At 37.1% G+C, this 21,086-nt stretch overlaps 1 protein-coding gene, 2 long non-coding RNA genes and 1 other non-coding gene across 4 annotated transcripts; 2 read left to right on the top strand and 2 right to left on the bottom strand.

The window, feature by feature from the left end:
* Positions 1–832: 832 nt before the first annotated feature.
* LOC148692687 (uncharacterized) lies at positions 833–2,468 on the top strand. The gene is made up of 3 exons (XR_015953758.1): positions 833–1,088; positions 1,190–1,263; positions 2,201–2,468. It is a non-coding gene; the product is annotated as an uncharacterized LOC148692687 (long non-coding RNA).
* Positions 2,469–7,607: 5,139 nt separating this feature from the next.
* On the top strand, positions 7,608–9,141 carry LOC148692686 (uncharacterized). Its single transcript, XR_015953764.1, has 3 exons — positions 7,608–7,863; positions 7,965–8,038; positions 8,976–9,141. It is a non-coding gene; the product is annotated as an uncharacterized LOC148692686 (long non-coding RNA).
* A 5,233-nt stretch (positions 9,142–14,374) lies between these two features.
* LOC137741888 (eukaryotic translation initiation factor 2 subunit beta) lies at positions 14,375–18,006 on the bottom strand. The gene is made up of 10 exons (XM_068481588.2): positions 17,803–18,006; positions 17,536–17,591; positions 16,620–16,728; positions 16,477–16,532; positions 16,341–16,395; positions 16,151–16,245; positions 15,912–16,057; positions 15,380–15,522; positions 15,094–15,179; positions 14,375–14,604 (listed from the first exon to the last, which is right to left on the bottom strand). The coding sequence occupies exons 2-10, from the start codon at positions 17,581–17,583 to the stop codon at positions 14,527–14,529; spliced, it is 816 nt and encodes a 271-aa protein (XP_068337689.1). The 5' UTR covers positions 17,584–17,591; positions 17,803–18,006; the 3' UTR covers positions 14,375–14,526.
* Positions 14,826–14,910, bottom strand: LOC137743957 (small nucleolar RNA SNORD34). Its single transcript, XR_011069563.1, has one exon. It is a non-coding gene; the product is annotated as a small nucleolar RNA SNORD34 (small nucleolar RNA).
* Positions 18,007–21,086: the final 3,080 nt, after the last annotated feature.

The following is a 21,086-nucleotide window of genomic DNA, read 5'->3' as shown; positions in this document are numbered from 1 at the left end:
CTATAATGTGTGCCACTAATGTCACAACCCGTCCCGGAATTTTTAATTCCGAGGATGTGAAATTACGAAAATGCCCTTAAACGGGACTAAGGGGCGTAAAGTTGTACCCGAAGTTCCTAAACTAATGTTAATTGGAATATTCATTAGTTTTAGGGACTTAAATTTAAGACTTAGAACTAGGTTTATATGTTATAACTTGATGATTTGGGGATTGGGTAGGAACCCCACATCCCTCAAATCTCTCCCCCATTCCCGTACCTTGTCCCTCTCTCTCTCCTCCCTCACAAATCTCTCATTCTCTCTCAGTTCTCTCTCTCTCCTTCGAACTCACACAGACCACTCACAAAACCACCCTAAAACTATACCAACGAAGGATCTAAGACCACCATCGTACTCCTGAAGACCACACGAACACGATGGTACTAATTTCAGGTGAGTTTCACTTCGGAAAACATGGATTTCAATTTTACTATGCGTGTGCACTGTTCATGCACACGTAAAACTTGATGTTTTCTGGGATTTTGAAGCTTGTAGGAAGCTTGGTGAGGTCCTAAGGAAGCTCGGAGTGCTTCGTTTGAAGGATTTGGACGTCGGGATCACGAACTGTAAGTTCGGCCGAATTTTCGTATTTTTGGAAAAGTTTAATTCCGTTGTTTTTAGGCCCTAAAACTAGTCCAACGTGGTAGATTATGATTAGGGCTTCATTTTGGTATAAATTACGTGAAAAATGGACGTAGGAACACGGAGAACGACAAGTTCAAAGTTTGGCCGGAGCTTTCGAGGGTTTTTTCCGGCGAATCCAAGGCGAGTTAGGGGTCGAGGCAGGTATGGATGCGTTCGTCTCGTCAATACCTTCATTTTGATATATAATACGTCGAAAATGGTTAAGAAATGAAGAAGTTATGACAATTTGAAGTTTACCCAGAAATTCCGGCAAAACACCCACCGCCGGCGAAACCAGTCCGGCGACGCGAGGAAGAAGACGCGCGCGTGGGCAGCGCGTGAACAGGGCGCGTGGGGGCGCGTGAGAGCTCCAAATTGAGTTCTGAAAATTGTCACGCGTTCGTGACGTCGTGTAGATCACCGTGGTATATTCATACACCCAAATTGAGCAACGTATGAGAAAGTTATGGACGAATGTTTGGTGTATGTGCGTTAAATAACGTCAATTTGGTTACTTTTTGTATAGGTGAAAATTATACAGAGGAAGAATGTAACCAAGCTAGGGGAGGTTCAGGGACCTATGAGACGTCGATGTGATCAGTGAGTGGGCAGTTATTTTTCAGTATATATATATATACGTATGCTTGACGTATTTTAAAAGAAATACGAATTAAATATCCTGTCATATATGCATCATATTTTAATATGTGCATTACCATAATTATGCATACTGTTGCATGGTGCTGAGGAGGCCCAGGTAAGCTACCTTTCAAATACATTTGATATACGTACGAAATACATTTGATATACGATTGAAATACTATCATCACATGCATTAGTAGTGGCATACATTTATATATGTGTATTGGTGCTGTGGACGCACAGGTAAGTGCCAGGTAAGTGGTATTCATGTTTGTATGCAGTAGTAGTTTGAGATGCTTAGAGAGCTCATAATCTGCACCCCCGGTGTTAGTGCTCCCGCCCGAGGCCAGGGCACAGCCTTCACGTGTATGTTCACCAGCACCGCATGCTCGCCTTGGATCCAAGTTAGGTGCAAGCCTGTCGTACAGACCACATTAGGTGGTTCCGACTTGTAGGTGACCCGCGATTTATCGCACAGCTTCACGTGATCGTAGCACTAGAGCATACATATATATATTACACCCAGCCTGTCGTACAGACCACGTTAGGTGGTTCCGACTCGTGTGCAGATTCAGTTATTGAGTTTGAGATTTGAGCTCTATATGCAGCCGTACAGGTCACGTTAGGTGACTCCCGGCTGCCAGATTATATGTTATTGATGTGAATTATGCTTGAGCACTTACATTCCATTATGAGTTTCCGACATGGCATATTCTTGAGCATGAATGATATACCCTTGAGCATGACTGGCATATCTATACATACGTATATATGTTTATTTTCTGAGAAAGTATACAGGTTTTACGGAGAGGGGTTACAAAGTTTTGAGAAGTGTTTGGAATTGGAAAAGAATTGTTTTACTGACCCACTCAATTTTGGTTTTGCGCCCCTCCAGGTTCAAGAATTGCAAAGGTGTTGTGACTACGAGGAAATTCAACGGTGTTCTGACAGAATGGACCAAATAAGGACTCACCTTCGGGTGTTTCATTTTAGAAGTTGTATATTTTAAAGCTTCCGAACTGTGCAAATGGTTACGTCACTCTCACGTGACGGCCAGCATACCCTCCTTCGGGACGGGGTGTGTCAGTTGGTATCAGAGCCTAGGTTTCAATCTTGGACATCTTGAGAAGTTCTAGTGAATTCTGTCAGAACTACACCGCCTCGTAGCAAACCACGTAGTTAGAGGAATTTAGTCTCCCTGATTTAGCTGTTAGGGGAAACTATTATTTTGGTGATTCAATATATTATCAAAAATGGACATTTTAAGATGGGTTATGAGTTGAATTTGAATCACCTTATGGAAAAATGATGGACCTAAGGGAGCAAAGCGATGGCTTAATCATTTGGAAAAGACGTTTTGGATTATGCAAGTCAAAGGAATCTTCCTTTTGACAGAAGGGTTGAGACGATTACCTGGTTTGAGTTATGAACTTGTATCCTGGTGGAAACAGGAGTATAATTCGTTGTCACCGGAGGAAACAGCCGATTGAGAATTGTTTAAGGACTTGTTTAAAGAAAAGAATTATTCCTTCGGCATCTTATGATGGTAGAAAGCAAGAGTTTGCAAATGTGAGACAAGGAAAGCTGACGATCAATGAGTATTATAGAAAGTTCTCAGACTTGCCTCGTCCCATTCGAATATTGTTGTTATTTTGATTGAAGTGTTGTATTGTTTTAGGCTGGGTGGCATAAGGCAGTGGTATTTTGGGTGACCACTATCCATTGTAATTCTCACCAGGAGTATACAAGATGTTGTTGAGCCTTGAGGACTCTGAGAACATGATCAACGAGAGTAAAGAAGAATGATAAAAGAATGGGAATCAAAAGAGGACGATAAAGTTAATGATTCGTCATATCAAGAATATAGAAAGATTCAGAGCTTCAAGAGAAGTGAAGCTAGAGCTAATTCTTCCAACTGAGGTTTTAATGCCACTGGTCAAAGTCAAAGTGATAGATTTACTGGAAATTCCAGATTCAGAGTCAAGGTGACTCGAGTAAGGGAAATGTACCTTGTGCAGCAGGTACAAGACTAAACACTTTGGAAAGTGTGGAATCAGTGAATGTGTTTGTATAGACAGAAGGGATATAGAGTTATGAATTGTCCCTAGAATTAGTTATTACCCGACAGTTTCCTTGATACCACCAATATCAGTCCAGCAGGTGTTTGGATCATTAGTTTGGGTTATATGAACTGTGGGTGTCAAGATGTTTGATAAGTTGAATGTTCAGCCGAACAGACCACGAGAGGTGGATTCGGCTGACACATGAGGAATTGATGAGTAAGTCGTACAGGTTACTATAGGTAACTCCGGCTAATATGCTAGCATAACTAGTTGAGCTAGAGAATCAGCTGTACCAGTCATTCTAGTTGACTCTGGCTGATGTATTTCGTATTATGGATGATGTTGCCAAAGAAAGTGATGATGGAGCATGATTGAGGTGTTTATATGTAATTATCCCTGTGTGGAGTAAGATGGAAATGTAACACCTTCAGGAATTGTTGCTTACTTATCGAGACAACAATGATTTATCAGTATTGCGGGTTGCAGACCGTAATATTTATAACTTATTGGTTGGATCTGTTAAGCAAGTAAACAAGTAGGTTACCTACATGAGTTGGTGTTATTCAAGGTGTTCAATAAAGGTGAAAGTTAAAGTTATACCAGTGAGTTTTATTTTGTGGGATATCGAGGAACTGAAAGTGATTTTAGGCACAGTTTAATGGCGTTAAATCATGACAAGATGGATTACTACGGGAACTTAGTTACTTTCCATCGATTTGATTGATCAGAGATTACTTTGGTGGGCAGGCAAAGTGGATTGAGTTAGGCCGTTAACATTGCTGTGAGAGCAAAGAGATTGTTATCAGAAGGTTACAAGGGTACTCATCTTATGCGGTACTACATAATGTTGCTCCTACTAATATGAAAAATGTAAAAGGGATTGGACACTTTTTCAATGTTTTCCCTGAAAGTTTACCTGGATTGCCTTCAGGCAGAAATGTGAAGATCAATATCGATTTGTTTCCAGGTATAAAATTTTATGTTAGAGATTAGTTCATGATGAGTTAAGAGAATTGGAAATTTAGTTGAAAGAATTGGTTGATAAAAGTTTCATTCAACCTAATACCACACTTTTGAGGAGCCCAGTTCGTTGGTGAAAAAGAAAATGGACTTTAAAGACTATCCATTGATTATAGACCATGGAATCGGGTAACGATTGAGAACCGTTATCCATGATGGTGTACTGATGTTTAATGAATCAACTCAGAGGTATTTGTGTAATTTCAAAGATCGAATTGAGGTCTGTCCATTACCAATTGAAGATTTTGAGCGACGTTGATCCTAAGATTGTTTTCTGGACTTGTTATAGTCTTTATAAATTTTGGTGATGCTATGCGGATACTCATGCTGTTTCATAAGTTGATGGATGAAGTATTCCAGGAATGCCTTGATAAATTGTTATCATTTTCATAGACGATATTCTGGTACATTCTGAGCCAGAGCAGAGCATGTAAACATATTAAGTCGGTGAAGTAAAGATTGTTAGAACGTTGGGTGTATGCTAAGTTTAGCAAATGCTAAAGTTAAATGAATCAAGTGGCATTCTAAGATTTGCTATATCTGCTGAAGGTATTCAAGTGAATCCTTAAAAGGCAGCAGGAATTGAGAAATTGGAATAACCACGAGCCGTAATTGAGATTCAGAATTTCTTAGCTTACCAGACTATCTCGGATGGTTGTGAAAGATTTTTCAGTCATTGCTTTGTCATTGACGAGATTGTTGAGAAAAGAGGTTACGTATGAGTGGGAAGGAAATTGTGAGCAAAGGATTCAACAACTGAAGCATTTCCTCACTCATGCACGTAATTTAGTATTCCCAGAGAATAGTGGTAATCATAAATTTTTAGTGATGTTTCTTGAATGGTATTGGATGCATGTTGATGCAAATGTTAGGGTGATTACATACGTTTCACGACAAAAGGAACCTCATGAAATGAATTACCCTACTGGTGATTTGGAAGTCATGATTACCATTCTTGCTGTGAAGTTATGAAAACATTATATTTGGTAAGAATGCAAGATTTTTACGAATCCAAAAAGTCTCCAATATCCATTACTTGGAAGGATTTTGATATGAGGCAGCGAAGGTGGATTGAATTGTTTAATGAACATGATTGTACGACCAGGGTGATCGTAAAATTGTTCTAGCTGATGCACTTGGTGAGAAGACTGCGGTAAGAATTAATGTCTGGCACGCTTGCCAAGATTGTCTTCTTGTGGATTGGAAATCAACTGAAGTAAAGTTGAGAATGGAAGATTGAGAAGAAGTTGTAATTGTTAATTTTCAAGTTAAGTCTTTTTAGTAAGGTCGTACTCAAGACTCAAATGGTTAACGAAGAAAATTAAGAATTAACCAAGGCAAAGAAAGAAGGGAAAAAGAAAGATTGCTAAGTTCGAGAATAGGATGGTTATGATTGAACTTGAAGTGATAGTTGATCAATGTACCAAGTTAGTACATTTACTCCAGTGTTGAGTAACAACCACAGTGCAACAGTACTTATATGTTTTATGGAGAAGAGATTTGGGTTACGAAACTGCTGAGTTTCTTAAGTATGTTAGTTGCGCAGTTTCTGATGTAACGCCATAAGGACCATGAAATGTGTCGATTTTTGCTGATTTGTGGAAGAAATGCTTCTGGATAGAGAAGATTTGATCACGAAAGAGTTTTGGTAGGCCCTGAAACTATGGATGAGTCTTCTCAAAGTATTCAGGTGATTAAGTTTAACCTGAGAGTAGCCAGGAATGGCAAAAGAGATTAATAGTTGAACATGTCACTAATCGAGTGTTTAACGTAGATGATCTTATAATTTTGAAGTTTTCACTTTAGAAAAGTATGATTCGGCTGGGAAAGGAAAGCAAATTAAGTCCTAAGTACATCGGACTTTATGTGATCATCGAAGAGTAAGTGAAGTTGCTTGAATTACTTCCAGAGTTATTGTAAGAGCATGATGTGTTTCATGATTCAACATTTTTAGAAATTTCATCACGAAAAGAAATAGTGAGACTTGGAAAGGAGACAAAATAAGTCTTAAACACATCAGACCGTTTTTGACCACTAAAGGAATCGATGAAGTTGCATACAAGTGGTGATGTCTTCAGAATTGGCTTAGGTGCATAATGTATTATATTTCGATGCGTTGTCACTAGGTGGCAGATTCGTCACATGGAGTTCCGGTGCAACTATTGAGAATTAATCCGGATTAGGCTGGTTGAGGAACCAAGGACGACTTTGGATTGGAAAAAGAATGCATTGAGAATTAAGACAGTGTAATTGGTAAAGAATTTGTGAAGAAAGCAGTCAGTGGAAGAAATTACGTGGGAGAAGGAGAATCGGATGAGAGAGATTTACCCGAAGCTATTGTATGAGTATAGATGATTTAGTTGGTTGTTGGAATTTCGGGGACGAAATTCTATAAGGAGGGAAGATTGTCACAACCCGTCCCGGAATTTTTAATTCCGAGGATGTGAAATTACGAAAATGCCCTTAAACGGGACTAAGGGGCGTAAAGTTGTACCCGAAGTTCCTAAACTAATGTTAATTGGAATATTCATTAGTTTTAGGGACTTAAATTTAAGACTTAGAACTAGGTTTATATGTTATAACTTGATGATTTGGGGATTGGGTAGGAACCCCACATCCCTCAAATCTCTCCCCCATTCCCGTACCTTGTCCCTCTCTCTCTCCTCCCTCACAAATCTCTCATTCTCTCTCAGTTCTCTCTCTCTCCTTCGAACTCACACAGACCACTCACAAAACCACCCTAAAACTATACCAACGAAGGATCTAAGACCACCATCGTACTCCTGAAGACCACACGAACACGATGGTACTAATTTCAGGTGAGTTTCACTTCGGAAAACATGGATTTCAATTTTACTATGCGTGTGCACTGTTCATGCACACGTAAAACTTGATGTTTTCTGGGATTTTGAAGCTTGTAGGAAGCTTGGTGAGGTCCTAAGGAAGCTCGGAGTGCTTCGTTTGAAGGATTTGGACGTCGGGATCACGAACTGTAAGTTCGGCCGAATTTTCGTATTTTTGGAAAAGTTTAATTCCGTTGTTTTTAGGCCCTAAAACTAGTCCAACGTGGTAGATTATGATTAGGGCTTCATTTTGGTATAAATTACGTGAAAAATGGACGTAGGAACACGGAGAACGACAAGTTCAAAGTTTGGCCGGAGCTTTCGAGGGTTTTTTCCGGCGAATCCAAGGCGAGTTAGGGGTCGAGGCAGGTATGGATGCGTTCGTCTCGTCAATACCTTCATTTTGATATATAATACGTCGAAAATGGTTAAGAAATGAAGAAGTTATGACAATTTGAAGTTTACCCAGAAATTCCGGCAAAACACCCACCGCCGGCGAAACCAGTCCGGCGACGCGAGGAAGAAGACGCGCGCGTGGGCAGCGCGTGAACAGGGCGCGTGGGGGCGCGTGAGAGCTCCAAATTGAGTTCTGAAAATTGTCACGCGTTCGTGACGTCGTGTAGATCACCGTGGTATATTCATACACCCAAATTGAGCAACGTATGAGAAAGTTATGGACGAATGTTTGGTGTATGTGCGTTAAATAACGTCAATTTGGTTACTTTTTGTATAGGTGAAAATTATACAGAGGAAGAATGTAACCAAGCTAGGGGAGGTTCAGGGACCTATGAGACGTCGATGTGATCAGTGAGTGGGCAGTTATTTTTCAGTATATATATATATACGTATGCTTGACGTATTTTAAAAGAAATACGAATTAAATATCCTGTCATATATGCATCATATTTTAATATGTGCATTACCATAATTATGCATACTGTTGCATGGTGCTGAGGAGGCCCAGGTAAGCTACCTTTCAAATACATTTGATATACGTACGAAATACATTTGATATACGATTGAAATACTATCATCACATGCATTAGTAGTGGCATACATTTATATATGTGTATTGGTGCTGTGGACGCACAGGTAAGTGCCAGGTAAGTGGTATTCATGTTTGTATGCAGTAGTAGTTTGAGATGCTTAGAGAGCTCATAATCTGCACCCCCGGTGTTAGTGCTCCCGCCCGAGGCCAGGGCACAGCCTTCACGTGTATGTTCACCAGCACCGCATGCTCGCCTTGGATCCAAGTTAGGTGCAAGCCTGTCGTACAGACCACATTAGGTGGTTCCGACTTGTAGGTGACCCGCGATTTATCGCACAGCTTCACGTGATCGTAGCACTAGAGCATACATATATATATTACACCCAGCCTGTCGTACAGACCACGTTAGGTGGTTCCGACTCGTGTGCAGATTCAGTTATTGAGTTTGAGATTTGAGCTCTATATGCAGCCGTACAGGTCACGTTAGGTGACTCCCGGCTGCCAGATTATATGTTATTGATGTGAATTATGCTTGAGCACTTACATTCCATTATGAGTTTCCGACATGGCATATTCTTGAGCATGAATGATATACCCTTGAGCATGACTGGCATATCTATACATACGTATATATGTTTATTTTCTGAGAAAGTATACAGGTTTTACGGAGAGGGGTTACAAAGTTTTGAGAAGTGTTTGGAATTGGAAAAGAATTGTTTTACTGACCCACTCAATTTTGGTTTTGCGCCCCTCCAGGTTCAAGAATTGCAAAGGTGTTGTGACTACGAGGAAATTCAACGGTGTTCTGACAGAATGGACCAAATAAGGACTCACCTTCGGGTGTTTCATTTTAGAAGTTGTATATTTTAAAGCTTCCGAACTGTGCAAATGGTTACGTCACTCTCACGTGACGGCCAGCATACCCTCCTTCGGGACGGGGTGTGTCAACTAAGCTATAACGGTTCAAAATTTAATTTATTGGTGATCATTTATATCGATCATCGAGGATGCCTCAGATAGGTATTACTCTTTCATAGACAAGACAAAATCTTTGCCGATGTCGACATAAATCTTCATAGGCCTCCTCAGCAAAAATACTTTTTTTATTTTTTATTTTGAGAACCAGCAAAATCACCGGCGGAGGCAAGTACAAGATTCCGGCGGGCTATAGCATAGGGAGAGTTTTAGTTCTTTAAGCTTAAAAGTAGTAATTATTTGGGCTATTTTATGATTTTCAATTTTCATAGCCTACCTAACAAATGAAAATTTTGAATCTTAGAGCTGTTTTCAGGAAAATAAGAGTTAATAAATATTAAATAAACTCATCACTTTAACTAATACTAAAATAGCACAAATGTTTCTTCATTTTATTCATTTGAAAGTAGAAGCCTAAAATAGACTATATATTTCTTGCTTCAAATTATAACTTTTAGGTTTACTATTATATAACTTTATGTAGACAATAAAACAAATTGAGAATTTATTTCATAATAATAATTTTAGCTTAACCTACCCATTGAATAATTAGCGGCTCCGCCATTGAGTAAAATACATATTTAGTAGAACATGCTATGTAGAAAATACAAGTCTACTCCTAAATCATATTTGGAAAAGCCAAGTTTATCCTATTGGGTGTTTTGATTTTGTTAACTTATTATGAAAGGAAGAAATTATAAAGGAAAACTAATGAAAATGGTTTCAAAACTTTGAATTTTAACTAAAAATCATCTAATAACTTTATTTAATAATAAGAACAAGAGAAAGAAAAATAAATAAATCTAACGAGGAAGCCTCAGATAGGTATTACTCTTTCATACACAAGACAAATCTCAGCCGATGTCGACGTAAATCTTCATAGGCCTCCTCAGCAAAAATATTTTTTTATTTTTTATTTTGAGAATATGCAAAGTCATTGGCGGAGCCAAGTATAAGGTTCCGGTGGACTATAGCATAGGGAGAAGTTCTTTAAGCTTTAAAATATTAATTATTGAGCTATTTATGATTTTTAATTGTCATACCATACCTACAAATGAAAATTTTGAATCTTAGAGCTGTTTTTTAGGTAAAATACGAGTTAGTAAATGTTAAATAAACTCATCACTTTAAGTAATACCAAAATTTAATAGTAATAAATTAAAATTTCCATACCACACATGATTCTTTATTTTATTCAATTGAAAGTTCCGAGGTTAAAAGCCTAAAAAACAGATTATAAATTTCTTGCTTCAAATTATGACTTTTAGGTTCACTATTATATAACTTTATGTAGGCAACAAAAAAAAAAAAAAAAATTGATTTCATAGTTATAAGTTTAGCTTAGCCCACTGCCAAATAATTCATGGCTCCACCATTGAGCAAAATGCATATTTAGTAGAACATTCTACGTAGAAAATACAAGCATACTCTCAAATCATATTTACAAAATCCAAGTTTATCATTTTCCCTTTCGATAGTTTAGAAGAGTGATGTACATTTTTAACCCTTTGGGTGGTTTAATTTTATTAACTTATTACCAAAAGGAAGAAATTATAAAGAAAAACTAATGAAAACGACTTCAAAACTTTAAATTTTAATAAATAAAAAAAAAACTTATAACTCTATTTAATGATAAGGAGAAGAAAAAAACCCTCTAATGAAGCGTGTGGAAAGCCACCCAACCTAGCAGAGAATGAACTTGTGCATTGCAACAACTGCAAACGTTGATCAGGCCTGGTCCAGGCACAATGTTGGCAGAGTGACCGTCTAGGGCCCAAAAAAATTTGGGCAGTATATTTATATGTTTTCATTAAAGTATAAATTTATAGAATTTGGTTTGATGACAAAGAAATTTAACTAGAAGTGACGGTTTTGTCATTTGAAAATAATGAAGAGGTTGTTTAAAATCAACAAGATTTCCTAAGTTCGAAATGCTATATACGTATTTATTCTTTTTAATCTTTACGAAAAATTTGTTTGGTTGTTAATTTATTTTTAGTTACTAACTAATAGCTATGTGGGTTGCTATTCGTTTGAATTCAAGTCTAATCTTCTACAAAGAGTAATAAGTAGACCAAATTTGCAAATCATATGACGTGTCATCAAAAGGTTTAATTTAGTGCCCATTCATTACTTAAACATATTAATTAAAGACTCAAAAACATCATTATTTTTTTAGTCTCATATTGACAAAGTTAGTAAATAAGAAAAAACACATCACGATTTATACAAAAACACTTTAAAAGTTCAGATGGAAAACAAAATTATCGTTTATCTACATGTAAGCTCGGAGTTTTTTGGTTTCCTTCTCTGGATACAAAATATATTAGTCTTTCTGTGTTTCTATATTATTGAGTTTGAACTGCTTTTCTAATTATAATTTTATCGATGTCTTACGTATGAAAATAAATAATTTTCTTATATGAAGTTAGGGCATAATTTTTTACGTTGTCCCGGACCTCAAAAATCTCTGGACCAACCCTGACGTTGATCCCTTTAATTGAAAACTAAACTCAAGTCGATCACTCTAATCTAATATAACAACACTGCCGAAGAATTGATCCTGAAGTAAAAAATCCTTTCATTGGTGTGAGCAGGCCGCCGGATCAAATCTTGAAGATGCGCACAATATAATCCTTCAACTGAAATATCTTCAATTTCTCAAGGAGACCCCTTTTAGTTCTTCATAAAATGAAGGAAGACGAACATGCAGAACGATGGGATAATCGCACTAAACAACATACGGAAAATACAGTTGCAGCAAGTTGTAGTAGCAGAGAAAGATATTTATAAAAATTATATATATAATCAATTGAATTAACAAAAATACATAAAAGACGATGGAACATTAAAACGTTGAAACCAAAGGAGGCAGCTTAAGTTGAAGAAGGCTAAGAAAATTAAGAGATTCAGAGAAAATTTGATGAGAATCGAAGAAAATTAGAAGAAAAGGTGTCTGGAAACTGGAAAGTGAGAAAGTGCTGAGGAAATTCAAGAAGATAAGAGAGATGAATAGTCGTTTGACTTTTTGGAGAGATACCATATTCATATTCAGTTTAAGAAATATTGCATGTGTTTAGTTTCAAAAATAGTGTAGCATGCGTGTTTAATTTCAGAAATAATGTAGTACTCATGTTTAGTTTTAGAAATAATTAGTGTTCAGTTTCATAAATAGTGTTCAATTTCAAAAATAATATAGTACCGTTCAGTTTCAGAAATAATGTGTTGATGGATGTGCTAGTCCCCGTGTCAGCTTTTATTACAATTTTCTATTTTATTTTTTTATTATATACAACTTCTATCCATTTCATTAAAATTTAAGTTTTTTTATATTAAAATTTAAGCTATTTTCATTAAACAAAGTTATATGATTACTTTAGTTAAAATAAATTTAGCCCAGACCATTTTCAATAAAGCTCACAAATTACAACTATTTAATCGAAAGCAAAAAAATTATAACCATTTGATGGGTGCATGTTTTAATTATCAAAAATGCTACTTTTACCACCCAGTTGTACCATATCTTTAATAGAGATGAGACCCACATGCGTTGGTGGAGACTACCTCAATTAAAAATATAGTATAAATAGATGGTAAGTGTAACATTACTCTTTAATTATTAATTAGGCACCTGCTCATTTGCTTTGGCAAAGGGCCAACTATGGAAGGAACAGTGGATACTGCAACTCAGGGTGCACAAAGACACGCCTTGGAAGTGCTTCGGTTGCATCTACCTCTGCAAATCGGGCTTCTGGTTTGCTAACAAAGCCACTGTGTATCTCCTCAGCAACACCATCATTGGTGGAAGTTACAGTAATATTTCAACAGGTATCTAGCGAAGCGATCAACATCGTCAAGATATATTGTGAGAGTAGTGAAATGTCCGTTCTCTTGTCAAACCGTAAATCCGGAAAAAACTATGAATCCAGTTAACTTTTGCTACAAAATGTGTAGTTCAAGTTGACAATCAAACAATACAAAGCGGTAAATGGCTTGGATTTTTTATAACATTAACTGGGAAGTGTTGGAAAATGCAGCTATTTCGACACTGGATTACAAAAGCCGTGGAAAAAAGGTGTATCAGAAGATGTACATACCATTTGTTAGGTAGGCTATGCAGATTTATCACTTGGTGAGATACAAAAGAGGCACCCAACTTCAACAATATGGACATCCTTAGACCTGCCAGTGGATTGTGACAACAAAAAAGAAAAAAGAAGAAAAAAAAGGACACGTCAATGAATCGGATTTTAATTTGAATCTGATGGAAATAATAGAGTGTGGATTGAGGATTTTAATTACGATATGAATTCAATAAATTTGATTTTAAATGAATTTTTATAAGAATATACTTATGCATAGTATTAAATTAAGTTTGTTATGCATTCGAAATTCACACGTTTTTTTTTGGTAATAAAATATGAAAAGCTCAAATTTAAAATAGGTGAATATAATAAAAGATGAAGTTACTAAATATATTTAACCTTTTTCATGTCTTAGATTATATTTTTATGTCTTCAATCATATTAATGATCCAATTCGATGTGATTTCATGCTTATCGAATATGAATCGACAAGTTAAATCTGATGATCCAAGTAAGTGATCCAATTATAAATAAATGTAAATATGGATTAAGGATAACCGATTCAAATTTAACACGTGACATCCTAGTGACTGGCTCTTAATCGGATCAACAATTTCTTGCGAACTGGATCGCTTTCCGCTTATAGTGGGATGCCGCCATCCCCTCCTTCGGAAGTGATCCTTCGAATTAAACTATCGTCCACGTTGAAGAAATTCACGAATCTGCCGCAAAGTAGTATCGGGACGTTCATTTTTCTGCCGGTTTTTCGTAATTTACAGAACAAAATTGACTTCGACGCTCGACTGCTACCGAATTGGCAGACGAACCTGACCAAACATGAACTCATGTTTCCAGAATGGAGAACCAATTTTCCATTGTGCTCCCCAAATAAGAATGCCAAGAGCCCTTCGAGCACTCGTCTCGCAATCCAACTCCCCGTCCCCATCTTAATTTCGACATGGGAGTGACCGACTAAATTTCGAGAGAGATGAAGAAGGAAGAACAATGAGGATTGGAGAAGATGATACATCGAAGTGATTGCTAAACAGCAAACAATTGAGCACCATCAGCAGAAGCTACGTTTAGAAAGGTCACTAAGCACTAAGAAAAGATATAAATATGAAACAGTGCAAGAAAATTCTCAACATCCGAATGTCACAGGAAAATTGTTAGTGTTGTAGATAGCAAATATGCAACTCGAAAACTCAATAACAGCTAGTAAACAACGAGTCGACAACAGGCTAAATTTATGTCCCGGCGTTCCTTCGCCCAACCCGAGCCATAAAACCAGCTTTAATCGGAGCAACTGATCGTCCAGAACCACACTGCAACAGAAAGAATTGTCAAATAAATTATCAAATGAAAGCAAGGCAAAATATCTCCAAATCAAGAATTATTAACGTTGAAATTACGGGCAGATGAACTTAAACGCCATAGCTATATATTTTAAGAGTAACGAAAACCCCCTGAAGAAGAAAAATAATACTTCACCCGAAACCCCAAGGGTTTAGTCCCACCACCCCTTTATAAACATAATACTTTCCCGCGAGGCCTCAGAAATAATTTAGGTTACTCTATCATGAGAAATAATCTGACAATGTAGGCAATTCTTTAGATCATCATAGGCCTCTATAACAATATATTATGCAGCAGCGTAAAAACACAGAAAACCTTCTTTATTTTCTTTTATGTTGTGCACGAACAACTTTGTATAAATTAGAACCCAAGGGGGATGCCAGATAGTCGTAACCACCAACATTAGAAAACCAATGGCCAATCAACATTAGAAAAGGCTATAGCAATATGATTGTTACCTTCTCGCATCTGAGAAAGAAGAGACGATTCTCCTTTGAAAGTATAGTGTCTGGACTTTTGCACCCAAGGCAAATGACATATTCATCTGGAAGAAAGGAAGTTGCATGAGTAAAAATGAAAGAATAATTAAATGTGCGAACAGACTGAGCACATACAAAAAGATAGACATAACAGCTAAGCATGCATAATAAGTAAGGCATATGCAGAACACTCTCCCATCGAACCACTCCAGATTAACAATTGCAATAAAAATAAATAAATCAAACCACAGAACAAGGTACTTACTGACATATCGCCGCAGTATTCCTTCGAAATTTTTTGGGGCAAATCTTCCCTTAACAACCAACCTCTGCTGTCCATCAAGTGATCCACTAGTTCCCAGTTCGGCAAGCAAGAAAGCCATGACGTGATCTGGTTGCCTATGCATCCTGAAATTTCAAGATAGAAGGGTTTACTCCTTTTAACTAAACAGATGAAATCAACCACAGCTTTAGGAAATAATTTGGTAATATGATAAGTAATATTTTCATGATTCTAACATTAGGCTCATCGGCTAACAATGTGCAGTCTATATAAACGCCTTCACATATGTCAAACAGTAAGCACATTTGATTATGAAAACAAGAAGCAGTTGTATACACAATTGTTCTTTGCCACGAAATTGTTTCGGAGACCTTCCCTCGGATTAGTACATAAAAAGAAAAGCAAAGAAACAATAGAAAGAGATTAATGGACAATAACTTAAATAAGAAGAACAAAACAGATCAAAGCAAATGAGATATAAACAATGGTTTTGGTTCAGGGAACTGAAACCTACGTCTTGCACAGATCCATGAAATTCACAAAAACCGTTTTCTTTGTGCCCTCACGAAGAACTTGTGGAGGCCTCATCACTGTCCTACGCCTGTCTCCAGCCAGATCAGGGTTATTTTCGCGAAGAATGTTAAACACCCTATCAAGAAGCTGCATGCATTACATGGGTAAAATTAATAAAGCATACATGTGTAGAGGTCAAGGAACCATCACTGTACTATGAGAGAGTTGTAATTTACACACTTCTTCATAAGTGTAATCACGATCACTCCCTTCCCAAGGATATGATGGAGTCTCTAGAACAATCCCTTCTCCTTCCTCATCCTCACCAGTGCGCTCTAAAAGGCCAAACATATAAAATCTCAATCAATTTTTTTGGAGACACAAAGGTTGCAGGCATTTCATAAGCCTAAAAAACTTATTAAAGTCTTACCATTCAAATCTTCCACTGGGTCACCACTCTCTTCATTCAAGATACTGGTCTCAACCTATAATCACAGCAACCGCCAAAAATCAATATTCAGAAAAAATATTCAGATTGTAAACAGTGGAAAATCTTGGTAACTTACTGGCTTCTTCTTCTTCTTTTTCAAACCAGTAAACGTACTCTCCTGCCCCTCAGAAACTGCAATGACAAAAAGTACCAAGTCTCAACGAATGTACTTGTAAAACAATACAGCACAAATAAAAAATGGTTGTTCAATTGAACCACCTGTCAAGGTTTCCGTTTTCTCGGCCAACTTGTCCACAGAATCATCAGTAGTATCCTGAATAACAACCTTCTTCTTTTTCTTCTTTTTAGTAGGATCAAAGGGAGCAATCTGCACAAGAGGATGAAGATCACAACAGTTAGCTCTACCACTCAGAACCACAAACTTCTAGACGGGGAATCGCAGCAACCTTTAAAGAATGCAAAACAATGTGGATAACTTTTTCCTCTCTAAGTCTAAGATGAATCAGCACCATTTTTTTCCATTGGATTTTTATACTAAAGGCACACTTCATGGAGCCGCTACCACAGCATAATCTTTATTACATCAATACATTTTCGACTTCTGTTAAATTTATTGCAATAAACTCCAACCTGCTTTTCAACTATTACCATACTAAGGAAATAGATAAGATTGGTATTGTACTACAATTAGTTGCTACCAAAGGAAAACTTAGATATAATTCTCAGGTAAACCTTTTAAAGAAAAGGGCAAAATCTATTCCAACTTTCGTATTGCGAAAAACTTATATACAATATTCAATAATAAGGCATTGAAGCCGAATTTATTATAAGAATACTCAGATTAACCATTCAGCAAGTCTTGAACAAAAACCACAACAATACCATATCTATCTCAAATTCCAAAACAAATGTAATGCACAACAGGTAGGGAATCAATTTTTTTTTTTTTTTGGGGGACAAATGATAGCGTTAGTGGGTTAAATTGTTAAATGTTAGGGGGTGCACATGCATTATTGTTTTCCGCCACTGCGGTAAAGCACCATTTAAAATATATACAATAATGCTATTGGAAAGAACACCGAAAAGACAAATATTGCAAAAGAAATTTAACATGTATTGCATAATCAGGGCAGGCAGTGGAAATTCATTTATTATTGCAAGAATCTGAACATACATCTGCTACCACCTCGTCCTTCACCTCATTCTGATTGTCGTCCGCCATAATGTTTGCTGGTAAAAAAAAAAAAATCAAAATCAAAATCAATCCCGAACCCAACAATTTCAAGAAGAAAGAAAAACCTCAGAAATCAGAAAAACCCTATCAGACATCCCAAATTGAAATCCCCGTGCGATTCCAAGAGAAAAAACGAAGAAAAATTGGGGATTTTTGAAACCCTAGAACAAGTAAAGACGGCGGCGACTGAAGAGAGGAACTACTGACATGTAACGGAGAGCTGGTTTCCCTGTTCCGCTGCGGGTGTGGCTGCGACTGAGTGTTTTCCTGTTCGATGGCGAGATGGAAATGGTATTTATACCTAGAAAGCTAAAGGCCCATTGAGCCTTGGGCTCTGGGTTTACTATTCTTTGTTTCCATTTTCAATTGTTTGTTGCTCGGCCCCTTCGGTGATTGGGACTTGGCCGCCACGCTCAAACTTGGCCGCCACCCAAAAACTACTTCTTTAATCCTTCTGCATTCAAAGATTCCAAGCAATTTTTGGCCTTCTTTCTTGTGTTTACTTAATACGTATGGAATCTAGTTGAAAATCAGGATTGAGATATACCGAGGGAGATGAGTCGATCCGATTCTCATTTCTTACTTCCTCTATTTGTATTCTTTACTGCTCTCATTAATGTAAGGGCTCGTGTTTTTAAAATGACTGAAAATAAGTTTAATGAAAATGTTTTTGAAGTTAACTCTTAATAAAAATATAAGTGAATAATGAAAAAGCACTTAAAGTGCTTTCTACAAAAATACATAACTGGTGATTCTTGCATAAATCATTTTAAGTGCTTTTGGAGGCCCAAAAACAATTTCATCAAAAATATTTTCGGTTATTTTAAAAGCACATATAAACAAATCCCTTAAGTAAATTTAAAAAAATAAAAATAAGAAGAGTGTTGTGGCAATCTGGCCTCTCCATTGTCGCCTCCTGTAAGCCCGAATTGGAAGACTTCTTTGCTCGAAGAAGAAGGTTTGGGCTGGTGTCACATAGACCCACCATTTTGTAAGCCTAGTCCAGCTCGATGGAGTCCTCTTTGTATTCGCTTGTTAAGCTCTGTTTGTAAAGGAACGAGTTAAACAACAAACATTAGGTTTGCTAGAAAAATGGGTCGAGCTTAAGTTTTGGTTTGAAGTTCGCGGGCAACTCATTTCTTTTTGTGAGTTTGGTTTAAACTTGACTAGTTCATTAAAGCTAGATTTGTACGTAAAGGTTAGCGTTCTTACTGAAAATCTTCAAATTGATTGCAATTCTCTCATGAGTGCACATCTTAAAAATAATGAGTTGAATCGAGCCAACCATTAGCTCAAGGTCGGTCCACGAATAAGCTAAGGGAAATCAAGTTCAAGCTTGAAAATATCATCTGATCAGAACTTGATTGAGAGGTTCTATCATAAAACCAATTTCTTTCATCTCGAATCTAAGAACTCATGTTGCTTGAACGGGAAGACTAAGTTGCCCCCCACCCACCACACCGCCCCCCCAAAAAAAAAAAAAAAAAAACCCAAAAACCACCATCACCTCAATTATTTTCAGATGAAACGTCACAAGAAAGGCATTTCAGACAGTATGTTCGAGCCTAGAATCATGTCATTTCTTTTGCATCAATGGCCATGAATGTTAATGAAAATTTTGCAAATGCTAGAAATGGAGCATACACATTTAGAGCACCGGGTTCAATCTACCACCAAATTGGACCCTTTTATCTACTACAGGAAGCAGACCAAGGTTTTTATAGATTTATATATATGAGACCAGTTCTAAGGAAAATAAAGCACGTCTTCGATCAGTACAATCCATATGTGCTTATATTCCGCCATAGTTCACATCATCAAGACAAACACTGGCAAGGTTATTATAGGGAGCAACCGTCAACTCATCATCGATATAATCTTCTAACTGTATGTTTTTTCGACGATGGAGAAACACATAAAATGTGTTTTTTCTAACCCGTAAGTGTTTATTTTCAAATTCACCTTTTTTCTCTTTCCCAATATTTTGTGTTTTTTTTGGAGATTCGGCTTGATTACTCCATTTTCCCCTAAATCCAGATTTAACCGCGATGTGTCAAAATTTTGTAGAACTTCTACAATCTCACATGTATGAGGTGAAATACTGCAATCGATGACAACATAGTTTAGTTACCCAGTGACCCTTCTTTTACCGTTGAAGTTTGAAGGTTGAAAAATCTGAATAAATCAAAAATTTTCCCATCAATAGATATGTTTATACGACCGAAAACTTGGTAAAAGGACAACACCAACACTGTGGAGCTTGCTGCGTCGATTATTACGATGCAAAATCGACTGGGAAAGTTCTAAGAACCTTGAACATCCAACTTTCTGTCAATCGATTCGAGGTCAAAGCTGCTTGTTTCCTCCTTCGTTTTTCTGCTTTTTCCAACAGCATTTTCACCTTCCAATTTGGCCTTTTCCTCCAGCACTCGTTGGAAATTTCTCGCCGACCTTCCTTCAATTATTTTGTTTAAACGTGAACGACTTGATCAATGGTCGGTCTTTGTTTAGTCCAACAGTGTTTTAGTGGTGGGGAGAAGAGCTTTTGTTTTCACCAAAAATCAGTAGCTTGGAAAAGTCAATAGCAAATTTACGACATGCCTTCAACTTCGACGAACCTTCCACCTCTTTTTTCGTTGTCTTCGATTTCCAAGCAAAAATTATTACATATATGGTTCGGAGTTGAAAGAATCGAAATTCCATGGAATTTTGGAACCCTAGAACGGTCCAACTAGTAAACCAAGATAACCCAAAAATATTGTAACTGAATATACACTAAAGTACTATGCAAGTACCATACATGGGGAATTCATGTAGAAAGGTTCTTGGGTACATCACTTGGATTGGGGTTTGTGTGATAGGGAGTGAGACTAAAAGTGAGTCAGAGTTAGCATGACAAATTAGAAGAAGTGGGTTAAGGAGGATTTTTTGTGTTTGCGTTTATTTAGACACGTGATCTGTTAGCCGAATTCTAAAATTTCTTTCATACATGGCAATATATAGGGCACTAGGTTACAAAATATGTATGGCAATATAATGTGCGGGAAAAAAGCTTAAATGTAATGACTTTAATACACTATCTTTCTATATTTTAGCGACTTATGTATTGTACGGATTTCATACTGGCTTGATAGAAATGTCGAGGTGATATGGTATGAATTTATGAAACCCGTTACAACTAGGTTTTTGCTGAGGCATTGCTTCTTGAACAAGTCAGCTACTAACTCAGAAAACCCTAACCCTAATTAAACTACCAACTCCGGTACGTAAGAAGGTCTGCAATAGTCAGCTCTAAAATATACTATTCGATTTAATATAAATTACTCTATATATTTAAATTAGTATATTCGTAGCTCCTTCAACACTGTCATCACGAGCTGCATGCCTGCGTACCAAAAACAATTGGAGCCATAAATTTTGAAAAATCAAAACATTTATAGTACTGAAGTACCCCACACCAGCACTACCCTCCACTCCAGGAACATCATGCA

This window comes from Pyrus communis, chromosome 11 (assembly GCF_041283825.1).
Source record: "Pyrus communis isolate YQ-2024b chromosome 11, ASM4128382v1, whole genome shotgun sequence".
Taxonomy (NCBI): domain Eukaryota; kingdom Viridiplantae; phylum Streptophyta; class Magnoliopsida; order Rosales; family Rosaceae; genus Pyrus; species Pyrus communis.
This window is presented reverse-complemented; position numbering and strand designations above follow the sequence as displayed.

Excerpts from the sequence above, each read along its gene's own strand:
- LOC137741888 (XM_068481588.2), bottom strand. The coding sequence starts at position 17,583 with ATGGCGGACGACAATCAGAATGAGGTGAAGGACGAGGTGGTAGCAGAT. Across the intron at positions 16,396-16,476 it reads AAAAGAAGAAGAAGAAGCCA|GTTGAGACCAGTATCTTGAA; the intron begins GTAAGTTACCAA and ends CTGTGATTATAG. Across the intron at positions 15,180-15,379 it reads AATACTGCGGCGATATGTCA|ATGAATATGTCATTTGCCTT; the intron begins GTAAGTACCTTG and ends CCTTTCTTCCAG.